At 36.7% G+C, this 16,653-nt stretch overlaps 1 protein-coding gene across 1 annotated transcript in view; it reads right to left on the bottom strand.

Moving 5' to 3' along the window:
• Positions 1–832: 832 nt before the first annotated feature.
• The window catches only part of LOC118749672 (lachesin-like), an 82,149-nt gene continuing 66,328 nt past the window's right edge, over positions 833–16,653 (bottom strand). Inside the window, exon 6 of the mRNA XM_036484471.1 lies at positions 833–1,048. Within this exon, the coding sequence (XP_036340364.1) occupies positions 870–1,048 (179 nt within the window). The 3' untranslated portion in view covers positions 833–869. The remainder of the gene's footprint in view (positions 1,049–16,653) is intronic.

The following is a 16,653-nucleotide window of genomic DNA, read 5'->3' as shown; positions in this document are numbered from 1 at the left end:
CAAGTAAAGCAGGCAGGCTATCAAGTCTCAAATATAATAGTTTATTATTTTAATTTTAGTTTTTTTTTTTTGCTTGAATTAGTTTTGATATATATTACCCTAGCAAGTTGCCTCAGTACGTACATATGTTCTATTACTAATGCTTAGTTAATATACTTATATTTATTTTAAATATTTCATAAATCTCAGCATCATAATCAACAATTGTGCGGTGTTACACCGTTACACAGCACAGCTAATACATACTACATTTTCAATTAATGCAGCATTTAGTCGCTAAATTTAAATCTATGTATAATTTTCATATGTATGTATGTATGTATAAATGTGTACTTTTTGTCTATTTCTACGGTTGTGTGCGTGTACATGAAGCCCGCAACTAAGCAAAGTGTACTAGTTTACATAAATCTTTTTACTTCACTATGCACATATTTTTGTTAATTTATCTTTAATCAACTGCTCTATACAATTAATTATTTTATAATTGAGTTTGACGGTTTCTCTGTTGAATACGGCGGCAAGTAATTGTGAACCCAAATCTTGGCTTTAAATATTTGTGAAAATACTCATTGAAAAATTGAGGTAAACTTTTTTTTTTTAAACTGATAAATATATGTACGTATATAATTTCGGCCCCTAACATAAAACAATCAAAGAAACAAGCATTTTCTTGCAACATGTACAAGTAAATAGAGTTAAGTTACCTTACTTCTGTATTTAATTGTGTTTTTCTTTAAACCTTAACGTCCACTCTATTTAGTTATTATTTTAGTTAAATTTACACTTTTTGTACCACATTACTGCTCTCGCCTTCTCTGTGGTGTTTGCCATTGTTGTTGTTTCTCCTGCTAATATCGACTCAATATTTGCTACACACGCACACAAAATGCTATAAATAGCGCCACGCCTACATAACGCACCAGCGCATGCGTACTAGCTGTGGTACAGGCAGCACCGTGTATGGCTTCGTTGTCGTCGGTCAGCAAATCGGCGTCATGTTTGTTTGTAGCCGATTTCGCATCGCTGCGGTAGTTGCTGTGATCGGGTGCTGTAAATAAGGAGTACAAAAACAAAAGTTTGCGATTAGTGGGGGCCGGATGTAAAATTAGTTATTACGAAAAATCTCGATACAAACTAATGCCAAAGAAAAATTTAAGAAACTAGTGAGCTCGCATGGCGTTAAAACGCGCAAAATTGAATTTGAAAAATCTAAAAAATGAGTAAACTTTATCGGCCATCTACAGGTTAAGGTCTTTAATTGCATGTCTTATTTTTTAAATTCGAAAGAACGGTGCAAATCTTTTGACTATCACAAAAAATGTCTTCTCGTATAATACATATTGTTAGATCGATAGGACTTTTCGAACGGGTAGCCAGCCTAATCAAAGATATTTTCAAGTTAAAGCTTTCATAAATCTTGTCCGATTGACACCCATATTCTAATATTACATAAAACGTGTCTATAATTTAGCTAAATTCGACTATTCAAACAGATGGAAATCCTTTTCAAAAGTATTCTCAAACTAAAAGCTTTTTGAATCCCTTTAGCCTGATGTTGTTATACAAATGCATTTAAATAAACTGATGAACTAAGTAGAATTTTATTGTTCGAACACGTAGCTACCCTCTTAAATAAATGTCGATTGATACTCATCTTTTAATAATTCATTTAATTTTTAAAATGATTTAAATTTAACTTTTTCAACAAATGGCAACCATATTCAAAAGCTAAAACCTTGTTAACTCTCCTTCGTCTAACTTTGCGGCAGAAATTTTAAAACAATATTGAATTAAGTTGAATTTCATTTTCGAACATGTGGCAACCCCGCCAAATATAGTTCAGGTTTTTCAAATCCCTTAGATTTATACGCATATTTTAATAGTTCCTTTAACTTATTAAGTAATTTGAATATAACTTTTTAAACCCTTATCCAACAACTCAAAAATATTTTAGGGTTCAAACTAAAGATTTCTTAACACTCTTTCATTTGACATGCATATTTTTTAAATTTCATATAACTTGCCTATAAGGAGTGTAAATTTGACATTCGAGCAGGTGGCAACACTCTTCAAAATATTTTTTTCAAACTACTACCTTCTGAAACACCTTTTTTTCGTATCTATATGGTGATACATATTTCTTTTACCTAATTGCCTTTATTCAATTTGAATTTAATTTTTGAAACAGGTGGCATCTTCTACAGTTAAGTTAAGAAACGAAGCTTTTTAAAACCATTTTGACTGATATCCATTTTGTAATAATTGTGTTTTTTTTTAATAATTTGCAGTCCAAGGCCATTAATTTGAGAACAAACACCAAGGAACGGGCAATAAAAAGGCAAAAGTTTTCGGGCGTTTTTGATGTCGTCCAGCAATTCCAGCTACTTATTCGCGCTCACGCGTTTCGGCCTCTTATTTCTCTATTCTCTCTTCAGTTCCCTATAACAATCCCACACATGTAGCTCGAGTTGTGTCCGATCGTAGCGTGGCCCTATAGCCGGCATCTATTTTCTCTGCAGCTTCTTAACACTCCTTATCGTACCAGTCGTAATTTCGCGCTCGCTGGAATGCGGTTACTTCTTTGGCGGCGGTACGTACTGAGCAGGAAATGTGATTCCACTACTCGCATAAGTATGTTTGTTTAAGAGTGCTCTCAAAGATTTGGTGTTAAGACCGAGTAGCAAAGATGCTGGCTATATGTTGTGATTTCGGATTTTTAACGTTGAGCTTTAATTGAAAATTTTTAGCAGAACAGCGATGGGTGCAACAAGGTAGTGGTCCCAGACGATGTTAAGTTCTCGTATAGCCCTCACGTCTAAAAAACTGTACGAATGCTTTACGTCTATTACAACATCATCGATTTGGTTTCCTGTTTTTCGATATGGAGGCAGGCATGTATCTTATAAATATCCTTCTGTTGGAACTTAGTGCTGTAGACACCATGCTCCGGGCTCTGGAGATGTCGATCAATGCCAGTTCGTTACCGAATGTTTCATCCTGCAGGCTGGGCTTTCCATCGGCGTGTCCAAAGATCCCTTCCTTGCCTACGATGACATTGAAATCGCTAAAACGGCAGCTCTCTTCCATCGGCGCGTTTGGACGAGAGTGAGCGAGATTGAAGAGTCTGTCTCTAATGCGGATTGTGGCGAGTCTCTGCCTGACTGGGACGAACGACAACACTCGGCGACGGAGCCTTTCTCCCACTATACATTCAACACCGAATTTGTGTTCCTTTACGGGGCGGCTGTAGTAGCAGTTCTTGGAGAGCGGCGATGTCAGCCTTAGTAATCAGCCGGGCAGAAGCACCTCCTGAATTAAGGGTTCGTTCATTTCTTTTAAGAGTAACACAGCTGTATGGTGGGAATTCTTTCCCATTTGTTATACTTTATGTAATTGCTTATACGAATGTTGGAACTATTTAGATCATTTGTTAAGGTAGACTCCCCTTTTACCTAAGCCTTTTACTCAATGATGTATACGTCAAGGCGCTTTCCTCGCTTCCCACAACTAGAAAAAGCAATCACTGCCATTAAAAATATTTTTACAGCTTCCCTGTTTAAGCCTTTGACTAGTTTGACTTTAGCACACGTCCTTGAATATCTATAACGTACATATTCAAAACCGTGCTCACATATTTATGTATGTGTATACATGTTTGTATGTGCTCATATCTGATCACTTATTTACACTTACGTTTGTGCCATTTATAGGAGAAACATTTGTTGACTTTAAGTCATCAAAAGGGACATATTTACATACTTACAGTATATAAATATTATGTCATGAAACCGTAACAATATCCCTGTGTCAATAATCAGAACCCAAACACATAATTCAGACACAAGTAGAATTATATATTTACAAAATTGGTGAAAAGTATGTAAGAATCCCTTTCGGCGATGATTTTTAATGTACACACAAATGAATTTCAACTTGTGTGTATGTAAGTATCTTTTTTGTTCTTGTCAGCTCGGGAATGATTGCTGTCCATATCACAGTTGTCCTACGGCATTGAGGGTCCTTCAACAGTGATTTTAGTGGACACATACATACATATGTGTGTAAGTAAGTAAGTATGTATGATAAAAGAGTTTTCCCACAACTAAGCGGTTAGTTTGAGTAAATGTGTGCGTGGGAGGGAAACTTAATATGTCATGCTGATGCAAATATAGAGTTATGCCGACGAACACTTAAAACTAAAATATTTGCCATGAGCAATTATTGCGGGGAACATTTTTGCTCCCTGTAGTATTTAAAATTGAATTAAAGTTAGAGATGAAAAAATAAATTTTTCGGAGCAGTGACAGTAGTTTTTTCGAGAAATATGTATAAATGTATTTAGGTAGGACTTTCGCTTAAATTTTTAGTAATGCCTATTAAATTCTAAATATAAGAAGTAAAATTTTGCATACAAACAAAGATAACTAATTTCTCCTACCGTCAGGAAGATAACAATCAGGAGACCACTTTCACCAGACGAAAATATATTGTTACGTCCTTTCCCAGTCTCTTAAGATCTGAGTTCGATCACTAAATTGTCGAATAAAGCTCGTCAACCAACTTATATTTTTCAATTCAAAATTCCAACTACCCATACATTTTTCCGTTTTTCTGAAAACTCAATATTATCTATGAACACTCAATTAAACGAATCAAATAACAACAAGTATGAAAAGTAACAGGTGCAATAACTCTACAAATATCTAGTAGTATCGCGCCTTTTCAAGTTCGTCACACTGCCCTCCGCTTAAGTCTGATCGTCCCGATTAGACATAAATTTCTTCGTTCCAAACGGAGCCAGTCTTTCCAGATGAACTACTTTGATTTTCGCCTGCCCCGTATTACATTTCCGTATACGATACACCACATCATTTAGCTTTTTAACCACCTTGTATGGACCTTCCCAGGATGCTTGAAGTTTGGGAGAAATCCCTTTCTTCCTTTGCGGATTATAAAGAAGTACTAAGTCACCTTCCTTAAATCCTTCAGAGTTCACAGCACGATCAAACCGATCCTTCATCTTATCACTCATAAGCTGGGTATGTAGCCTCACATGATGGTGTAACTTATCCATGTCATCCCGCAGCGTTTCCCAATGACTGCCTTCGTCCATTGTGGGAGCAGCACCTCTTCCGAATACTAAATCACACGGCAGCCTTAAATCACTTCCAAAGAGTGTCCTAGCCGGCGATTGGCCAGTAGTTTCATGTACAGCTGAGCGATAGGCCAACAGGAACATTTGGATGTGTTTATCCCAATTTCGTTGGCACTTTCCCACCACCTTTCGTAAGTGTTCCTCCAGAGTGCGGTTAAATCTTTCGACCATTCCATCCGATTGCGGGTGCAAAGGTGTTGTCCGCGTTTTCCTAATTCCCAACAAGCAACACAACTCCCTGAATACCGCGGACTCGAAGTTTCTTCCTTGATCTGAATGTAACTCCATAGGTACTCCGAACCGAGCAACCCAGTTCTGCACAAAAACATCAGCAATGGTTTTGGCCTCTTGGTTTGGTACAGCGTAGACTTCCGGCCACTTACTGAAATAGTCCATAATAACGAGCACATATTTGTTGCCCGAGTCACTTATCGGAAACGGACCTGCCACATCCATGGCCACTCTCTCAAATGGTGCACCCACGTTATATTGCTGTAATCTTCCACGACTTCTGGTCTTCGGACCTTTCGCTGCCATACACTGCCCACAATTTCGAATCCATTCGGCAATTGATTCTTTACAATTCACCCAGTAAAACCGCTGCTTAATCTTCTCAAGCGTCTTAGTAACACCCAGATGACCACCGCTTGGTCCATTGTGGAATTCCTCTAACACAGATGAAATTCTGGATTTAGGAATTACGATCAAATTGCGAGCATGATTCCCGTCCTCGCTTTCCCATACGCGATGCAGAACTCCATCAATTATTTTAAGGCTATTCCACTGCGCCCAATATGCCTTAGCCGCAGGACTTTCTATCGCCATTCCGGATTTAGATGGTCTCTCTCCAGCGTCTTTCGCTCCTATGATCCTTTTTAAGTCAGCATCGTTCAATTGACTTCTTCTTATTGCGCTGAACTCCCACTCGTCATCGGGTTGCAATTGCATTAATCTGATATCAACTATTCCCTCGGATCTCTCGATTTTCGAGCAATGCTTACACTCTATAGCACAGGGTCGTCGAGATAGTGCATCAGCATTTCCATGTTGTTCCCCTTTACGATGTTCAATCTCGAAGTCGTAATTTTGCAGCCTTTCAATCCACCGTGCAACTTGTCCTTCAGTCTGCTTAAACTGGAGCAGCCATCTCAAAGCTGCATGGTCAGTTCTTAACTGGAATCGTTGTCCATATAGGTATTTGTGAAAATGTTTTACGCACTCAACCACAGCTAACAGTTCCCGTCTGGTAACACAGTAGTTCATTTCCGGCCTTGCGAGGACTCTGCTATAGTATGCGATCACTTTTTCCTGTCCATTAATAATCTGCGATAGTACTCCTCCTATTCCGTATGCGCTAGCGTCTGTATCCAAGATGAACTTTTCTCCCGGAACCGGATAAGCTAATATAGGCGAAGTACAAAGAAGCTCTTTAAGTCGCTGAAAAGCTTCCTCTTGTTCCTTGTGCCACACAAAAGCGCTATTCTTCTTAGTGAGATTGTGGAGACTCCGTGCAACGTAGGCGAATCCAGGAACAAAGCGACGGTAATACGTGCACAGCCCTAAGAAGCTTCGGACATCATGTATACTTCTTGGTTGTGGCCAATCTCGTACTGCTCTTATCTTATCCTCGTCTGTCTTGACGCCTTCAGTTGTCACCTTGTGTCCCAGATACGCGACTTCCGTCTTGAAAAATGAACACTTCTTTGGATTTAAACGCAATCCCGCGGAAGCAATGCGCTGAAGGACTTCTTCCAACTGTTCCAAATGGTCACTAAAACTTTTACCCATGACAATGATGTCATCCAGATAGACTAAGCACGTTTTCCAGTGTAGACCTCTCAGCACGTGCTCCATCAGGCGCTCAAAGGTTGCTGGAGCATTGCATAATCCGAATGGCATCACGGAAAACTGCCACAACCCATCTCCTATGCTGAAAGCTGTTTTCTCACGGTCGCAATCCTCAATTTCTACCTGCCAGTAACCACTTTTTAGATCGAGCGTGGAAAACCATTTCGCACCGGACAAAGTGTCAAGAGTGTCATCTATCCGTGGTAATGGGTAGCTGTCCTTTTTCGTGACTTCATTCAGCTTCCTGTAATCTACACAAAATCGGGTACTACCGTCTTTCTTTTTAACCAGCACAACGGGTGAACTCCACGGGCTCATTGATGGCTCAATTACTCCACTTTTCTGCATTTCTTGAATTATCTGCTTCGCTTCCTCGCGTTTTGCTAGTGGAACTCCGCGCGGAACTTGACGAATTGGCTTTGCATCTCCGGTATCTATTCGATGTTTCACGATGGCAGTTCTACCAAATTTACCACAATCACCGGCGAATATACAGCCGTATTTTTCTAACAACTTCTTAGCCTTCGTCCACTCAAGCCCTTTCACGTCATGCAACCAAGTCTTTATAAAGTCGGGGAGTCCTTCTGCTTGCTTCCGGGAATTCTTCGCTTCCCTGTTGAGGACTGTCGCAATTTACTATGGCCTCTGCAGCCTGGCATTTCCCAATTACAGCACCTTTATCCAGAATAACTGGTGACTTGAAATTATTTAGTACCCTCACTGGAACCCGCATGCTTCTTCCCATTTTCACCAACGTTCTTCCAATGATTACATTTGTCGTCTCTTCAGCAGCTTCTATAACACACACTTCGCCCGTACTACAGCCTCCTTCCACATTAGTCCATATGACTGCTTCAGATTTTGCCGGAATCCATTGACGGTGACTTAAGGTTACCTTCCCTAACTGTACACTGTTCTCACATCCGATACTCAAAGGTATCTCCATGTTTTGACACGACAGCACCCTATTATTCAAATCCAATGTAAAACCATGGATCAGCATAAAATCCACGCCAATTATTACTTCATCTACGATTTCAGCCACTAAAAACGTGTGAACAACCGACAAAGCTCCAATAAAAACTTTACAAACTGTCTTTCCGGAAATCGTAGCTTTCTCTCCTGTAGCCGTCTGAAGTTTGTAACCAAACAGTGGTTCCACATTACCGCTTACCAAATCTGACCGGATGATTGAGTTCGTCGCACCTGTGTCCAAAGTAAGCACCAGGGATCGACCATTTACAGTTCCCCTCACCGACAAACTATTGCTTTTCCGTCAAATTTGCGAGACGGAGACAGTGGAGCAGTCAGTTGTGAGAACCAGCTCACGCCCCTTAGAGCTGGTTCGTTTTAGTTTAACGGCTGTTGAGTTTCAGGAGCGGTATTGTCGGTCTCACTGCTTCGCTTCCTTCCACCCGAGTTTGCCTTCGATTGACAATTGCGCGCAATATGCCCAATCTTACCACAGTTGTAGCACTTAATATCCGAACTGCTGCGACGTGTCATCTGGGATAAGGACTCTCGTATTACGTCCCTTATGGTTTCTTCCAACGAGTTGGGCTCTTCAACATCAACCCGATGAACTTTATGTACTGGTTTGCTCAAAAGAGCTGCTGTCTCTTGTGCCAGCGCAAAAGACATTGTTTCAGCAAACGTCCCCTTTGGTGTTGAGTATGCTGCCCGTTTCGTCTCCGGATCTCGTATACCTCTCACGAATGCCTGGCACTTCATCTTTTCTATGAAATCTGCCGTTTCTTTCGCATATGCCAAATGCGCCAGTCGCTCGATCTCCGTTGCGTACTCTTGCAGTGTCTCATTTATCTTCTGAAAGCGATTCATCAATTCCATTTGGAACATTTGTTGCCTGTGGTCACTGCCGTAACGTCTCTCTATTGCGGCCATTATAGCGTCATAGTTACCCCGGTCGATTTCTGGAACTGTCTGCAGTACTTCGGCTGCAGAACCCTTAAGCGAGACAACCAATGCAGCTACTTTGTCTGCAGTACCCCAGTTGTTTGTTGTTGCTGTTGTTTCAAACTGGAGCTTAAATATTGAGAAGGATACAGTGCCATCGAAGGATGGAGCTTTTACTTTGGAACCGCTAATTAAAACATTCGGGCGATTCAGTTGTAGTTCACAGAGGCGAGCTTTCATTGCATCTACTTCAGTCTCAATGCCTCCCGTCTTCTCCTGTAACTGCGTAATTTTTAGATCCTGCGTTTCCAGTTGCGACGTTACATGTGTCTTCTGTGCTTCTAATTGGGATAAGACCTGTGATATACGGGTATCCTGCTTTTCCAGCTGCGCATTTATCTGCGACGACAACTCCGATGATATTTGAGAAGACAGTTGCGACATCTGCGACGATATTTGTGAAATTGCAGTCATCATCATATTCATGTCTAAACCCGCTGATGGACCTGGAGCTTCTGCCCTACCTTCCACTTTAGTCGATAACTCCTCAATTTCCAGATGGAACACGTATTCGTCCACACTGACCCCCTCCGCCTCAATAGCCTCGCGTAGTCGTGCTTGCAGCTCTGCTTTGTTTCCAGCAGATGATAAGCCCCGCTGTTCCAACTCCTTCTTAAGTTGTGGAATCTTAAGTTCATTAAATTTCGTCATTCCCAAGATCTTGTTTTACGAAACTTTATTCGACAATCCCTCTTCCAACACCAATTGTTACGTCCTTTCCCAGTCTCTTAAGATCTGAGTTCGATCACTAAATTGTCGAATAAAGCTCGTCAACCAACTTATATTTTTCAATTCAAAATTCCAACTACCCATACATTTTTCCGTTTTTCTGAAAACTCAATATTATCTATGAACACTCAATTAAACGAATCAAATAACAACAAGTATGAAAAGTAACAGGTGCAATAACTCTACAAATATCTAGTAGTATCGCGCCTTTTCAAGTTCGTCACAATATTGTAATTTTTTTTTTTATACTAATTTTTCTCAGTTCAACAATTTGGCAATAACTGAATTTTTACAAAATTTACCACTGCTGAAATACCGTTTTGAAAACAAATATTTCAAATTATAGTTTACTTTATTTATCCAAAAAATATATGAAATACTCGTTTCTACAAAAAAGTTTTTAAGTATATTTTACGGATAGTTTTTCAAAAATTTATTTAAACAAACAAAATTATATTAATATAGCCCCCATCCCTTATTAACTTCTCCCCTCTAAAAAACGGAGTTGCGATAAATACAAAAACCCTAAAAAATAAAATTTAATTATGTTTGTCGCTAGTTACGACCGCGCATTACCCTCAAAATCGCCGCTCCTTCTTTGCACGCATATTATTATTATGTACTTTCTTTTGATAAAAATATATATATAATTTTTTTTTTTTTTTTTTAATTCCTTTGTAAGGATAATTCTATCTTTTTATTAAGAATATTTTAATATTTTATTACTTTATTTTTTTTTAAGAATATTTTTTAAGTTTATTTTAAAATTTTTTAAGGAACAGTGTTTGTAATTTTATCCTTTAAAAGGATATAGTTATCCTTTTTTACAGATTTTTAATTATTTATACTTTAATAAAGATTTTTAAAATTATTTACCCTTTTATAGGACTTTTTAAGTTTTAAACCTTTTTGAAGGATTTGTATCCTTTTTTAAGGATATTTAAAATATTTTATTTTCTATAAGGATTTTTTAAATTATTATCCCTTTAGTAAAGATTTAAAAATTATTTATCCTTTTGTAACGACTTTTAAAATTTTATCCCTCTTTAAGAATTTTGTTATCCTTTTCTAAGGATATTACTATGCTTCTTTGGGCATATTTGAAATTATTTATCTTTTATGAGGACTGTTTAAATGTTAATTATTTTTTAAGGATTTTTTAAACTCTTTTAAGGATATTATTATCCCAGCACCATTTTCGTTAACAAACACGTTTTTGTCGAAAAATGTAACAACTCGTGAGATTTCCTCATAAACTGCATATCTATTAACCGTAGTTTTGCATATATTTATCACCAAAATTTAATAAACGAAATGCGAAGCAAAATTTCACTCAACTACAGCTGTCCCATGGGAGAGCCGTCAATTGCCAAAAAAAAAAAATCAAGGAAAGCAGTAGCCAATGGCCAAATGGAAAGTGGAAGAATCAAGTGAAAATGACATGCAATCAGCCTTTCGCAAGATTGCCTATCATGCGACAGCAGCAGCGACGATTGCGAAGATTGTGACGACGACGAGCACTAGGACGGCATTGCAGCAGGCAGCAGGCAGCAGATGAAGCGGCAAACAGCAATAAATGAGTGCCTTCAACGAAAGCGCAAATGTGGGCGAATGGCGGAATGTAAACACATGCATATGTACCTACATGGCTGCATGTGGGTACATTAGGGCGGGTCGAAAAACACAAAAGGCTTGATACGAAACTTGTAAAAGGGGCTATTTTAATCTCTAATTACAGAAAATAAATCCTAGTCCGCTGCGACAATATCTTAAGTGTGCGGAATGAGCTTGAAAAATTTAAAATTTGAGTGGAAATACTCAATACTTCAAAAAATTTGAAAATTACTAATCCAGAACAAGGAATTAAAATAGCAGGTTTTAAGATCTATAAAATTTTGGTATCAAACATTTTGTGTTTTTCTACCCGCCCTAATGTACATACTTACGAGTGCATTAAAATGTGCTAAAGGAAAAAGCAAGCATATGAGAAACTAAATGAGAGTGCACTCGACGGTGCGCGCTGCTGTCCATTCCCAACGTTCAAATCATTTCGACTTTTAATTTTATTCTCCGTTGCATACATTGGCGCGTGCGAGTATGCGCGTGTTCGAGTATGTTCGCTATGTGTTTGCTTTCGTTGCAAATGAAAAAGTTTTACTTTTCACTTTTATACACATGGTCATTTTGGCCATTTCGTCGACATGACACAGCAAGTGTTGTATTTTTGGTGCATTGGCAAGTGTTGTATTTTTTCTTTATATTACTGTTATTATTGTTGTTTGGGTTTTTGTTTTCACTGCTGAGATACGTATTTTGTTATTCTATAGCATTCTACCATTATTCTTATTTTGGGCAGTCAGTCGCATGCAATTGCTTTTGTTATTGCTACTCGTTATTGCTTGGCACTTCTGACCAACATATTCGTGCACATACATATGTGCATATGAAAACATGGTTGAGTTTGTGTGTGTTTTATCATCATACATTTTACACGTACATGCCCATATATGCATAACGTTTCCCTATCATTTCATTTTCAATGTATACATGCATCTTGTTTTTGTTTTTTTTTTTTTTTTGTTTTCCACTTTATTTATAACTCTTTCACTTTCACATTTTTATCGAATGTGATTTTTTCCAGCAGACGATGGGTGCGAAAGTGAGCGCAGACACAACTGAAAAATCTCATTTTATAGAAAAATTTTAAATATTTACCGATTTTATATACTTGCCCTAACCACTAATAACACTTTAGGGAAAATCTCAAGTTTTGTGATGACACAAAAAAACACAGAAACACGTAGACTTAATATATCATTGAAAATTATGGACCTGTAAACCGTTTTTCCAGATCAAGTCCAGATATTTTATTTTTTTATAAAAAAAAATCAAACTTTAATAAGGAGATAATTAAAAAATAACAAACCTTTTGTAATTTTTGTATGTATATGTATTAAAGTCTATTCTTTTGCCAAAAAATCAATCTACTATCAATGAAAATCGACGGCAAATAAATAAGTTTCGAATGGTCAAATGAAAATGCGGAATTATTTTTTATGAAATAGGAGCAGGAATAATGTTACTCATACGCCATATCGTACATGTAATAAAGTTTGAATTTTTTCATTCGTAATGCAAATTCGAAGAATGTCTGCAGCTCACAAGAAAAACGAAATATTCCTATAACATGGCGCACAAGAAATGGAAAAGGAATTTTCTTCTATAACAATTTCTTAAATCGGTATGCAGATCACAAGAAAGTTCAGAAATAAATCCTTTTTATACCCATTTCATTTGATACCCATATTTTTAGTAATTGCTTTCACTTATTAAATTATTTGAGTTTACCTTTTTAAATAGGTGGCAACCCTCTTCAATGTTTTCAATATTCAAACTCAGAATATCTTGCCACCTTCTAAAATTCTAATTTTAAAAAAGGTGGCAATTATAATTTTAGAACAGTTGGCAACCCTAATCAAAAGTATTTTATAAACTAAACCTTGTTAAACCTTTTTCGACTGACGCACATATTGCGATACATATTTAAATTGTGTATCTAATTTCCTTAATTCAAGTTGAATTTAATATCTAAAACATATGGCAACCCTCTTAAATAAAGTTCGGAAAAAAACATTTTTAACCCATGTCAACCATTGTCATGTTTAACCTTTACCTAAATAATTCATTTGACTTAGTAAATAATTTGAGTTTAACTTTTTACACGGGCGGAAACCCTCTTTAATGTTATTAATGTTTACACTAACAGGTCTATTCTGCGCTGGTAATAAAAAGTTTGTAACCGGTGAATAAAGTTCCTGTCAACTTTTAAACCATTTTCGCATTCTGTGCACTATTGTAACCGGTAAGTTGTGTTACCATCTCATAAGCTGGTAACAAAGTATTGCCCCGTGAAATATGCAATGCCAGAATTTGCACAACTCTTCATAGCTGAATTGCTGAATATTTTAACTGCATTACCAACGTACCTAGAATCGCGGTGACAAGAACTGGTAACATTTTTTGGCAATAAAATTTTCCGGTTACAAAATCTTCGGCAACGTGCAGAATAGACCTGTAAATATTTGTTAATACTCTTTTTTGACGTCAACATTGCAAACAGATGGCAAATCTGTTCAAATTATTTTTAAATCAAAACTTCTTTAAGCCTTTTTCGTCTGACACTTGTATAGTGATACATATTTGAAATATCAAATACGTTTAATTCGAATTGAATTTAATTATAAAATCAGGTGGCAAGCCTCCTACATGTAGTTTTGAAATAAAGTTTCTTCAAATTCATTCATATTGAAGTAACTTATTTAACCTATTGCTTGTATTGAATCTTTGTAACAAAGTGGCAACTCTCTGCAAAATATTTTCATACCACAACGTCTTTGGTCGGATGTAACTGTACTTAAGTCTAAATAAGTTTATGAAACAGGTGGCAACCCTCCTACATATAATTAAGAAATAAAGCCTTTTCAAAACCATTTCGATCGATACACATAGTGTAATAATTGATTTAACATAAAACTAACTTTAATTGAATTTTTTGTCAGCTAGCAACTCTTTTTGCAAAACTAAGAAGTTTTTGCACATCCACAGGCCAGCCCTATAATTTGATACCTCATTTCGTAAATTACGAATCTGATATGACGAAAATTTTTTGCGTATTATGTATTCAAAATTGACCACAAAATAAGCCAATATTTACGGTTGTTTCTGTCGATAGGTCTTGAATTTTATCTTTTAAACGCCATACTTTTCTTTGAAATCGCTTCATTAGTTCTCGTGCAATAAGCGTTTTCGTGAAGCTCTAAAAATTACAACTACAACATTTGAGCATAGCCTCCATATCAAAACGTAAGACATATTCTACGTCAAAATCAACGCAACTTTTTAGCCGGCTAAAATTGTTTGGGCTACAAAACTATATACCCAGAAATAATGTTAAGATTAAAATTAAAAAGCTCGAAACTTCGATGAAATTTGATGAATTTTCCAAAATTTTGTATTAAGTTTGGAACACTGATTTATATGGTTTTGGCTAAAGCTTTGGTAAACTTTTTTTAGCAATATAAAAAAAATTTTAATTAAAAAATATTAGGAATAAGTATCTTAAATATAAATAGGCAATCATGTTTCCTTTACACCCTATAGGTTACAGCGACCCGATCTTCGCCATTTTCACTGTAAGTATTTTTTTTTGATAACGGGTGGAAATATTGCGAAATATCATGTTCCCAGCTGCATAAATGGAGGAGTTATAACGAAAGATCTCATATCTGAACAATCAGTTGTATGGGAGCTACATGCTATAGTGGTTCGATTCTTCCGGTTCCGATAAATAATTAATAAATTATAAAAATACACCCACCTACCAAATTTCATCCGGATATCTCGAAAACTAAGAGACTAGATTGCATACAAACAGACGGACAGACAGACAGACAGATGGACAGACAGACAGACAGACGGACACACGGACAGACGGACAGATGGACATGGCTAAATCGACTCAGCTCGGCGTTCTGATCATTTAAGTATACGTTTTATGGGTCTATCTTTTCTTATTCTGGTACTTACAAACATCGGACCAAAGTTATAATACCATTTCATGCTAATGAAAGGTATAAAAATTAAATATACATAACCTATGATCAATTTGAAGTACAATTGATAAATAACCTTTGAAATTTGTTTGAGAGTTAACCATATTCTCAAATGGAGTTCAAACTCCCATTTTTATTGAGAAAAATGTAATTTTCAAATCAATATCAAATCATTTTGAAACATTTGACACTTGAGAAAGGTTTATTCCCGACTAATAAATAGAACGAATTATGCGGGCAAAAAAACCGTACCTTGCGAACCTCTCAGAAGTCTGAAAGATTGTGTAAGTCACTGTATGTGTAGATTATATGTATGTGGCAGTTTGTGCTTAACTTCCAGCCCTTTAGGGAGAAATTGTTAGAAAATTTTTATTACTTTAAGTATCTTTAAATCATTTCGAATGGTCACCAGCGCGCTGACCAATTTATTCGCTATTACCAGCTTGCACAATTCTCCTTTTCGCTCTATAACATCTCTTCATAAGTACAAACATACATACATGTACTGTTTTTATTCCGAAAATATATCAAATGTTTACCACTTTCGAGAAATTCAATTCCTGGCAATCTACGTTTATTTGGTGTAGGTATGTGCATGCATGTTAGCGTGTGTCTGTTTTTCGGGGGCGAACAAATGGTAACGTTGAAGATATTGAATTTCGATTTTCATGGTTGCAATAAGTGCTTTATATGGTATTTTTTATACTTTTTGTTTGTTGGTGTAGAAAAATAATTTAGTGTCTATTTTTGTTGTTGTTTTGCTGACATGCTGTTTGTCATGTTTTTCACTTCTGATGGTCGATCTTGTTATGAGCTTGGTACTTTTGTAAGATGTGTTTGCCATTTGCTGGTTAAAGTTTAAGGCAGTTAGTAGTTTAATTTGCAAATATGTAGTGAAAAATGTTTCGCAATTAACTATTAAATATTTGATTTTATGCATAGATGGATGGTGTATAGATACATATGTAGATATCTGTGGTTAAGTGACTTTAGAAGTTTTGAATTTGAATCGAAAAATAATAAGTTTTTCATTAAAAAAATTAAAATTTAGTTTTATTAAGGTTCTATAAAAAATGATTCTTAAACAATACCTATGGCTGGTTAATCGTTACAATACTCTCCTCAAATCCAATGAAATACCCTTTACCATCTAATTAACAAAAGACCTCGCTTAGTGCCACAATGTCCAGAAAGTTATTAAGAGCTTTTAGATGCAGGTAGTGTCTGCGCTCGTCCTTTGGTCACATTGAGCCTAGACTTTTCTCTCTTCCTCTCAATACGGCCACACGCTCAAGGAATAGGCGCAATGGTGTCTCTTTCGCTGGATTGCAAAAG

Source organism: Rhagoletis pomonella, unplaced genomic scaffold (assembly GCF_013731165.1).
Source record: "Rhagoletis pomonella isolate Grant_MI unplaced genomic scaffold, Rhpom_1.0 Rhpom_scaffold_00030, whole genome shotgun sequence".
Taxonomy (NCBI): domain Eukaryota; kingdom Metazoa; phylum Arthropoda; class Insecta; order Diptera; family Tephritidae; genus Rhagoletis; species Rhagoletis pomonella.
This window is presented reverse-complemented; position numbering and strand designations above follow the sequence as displayed.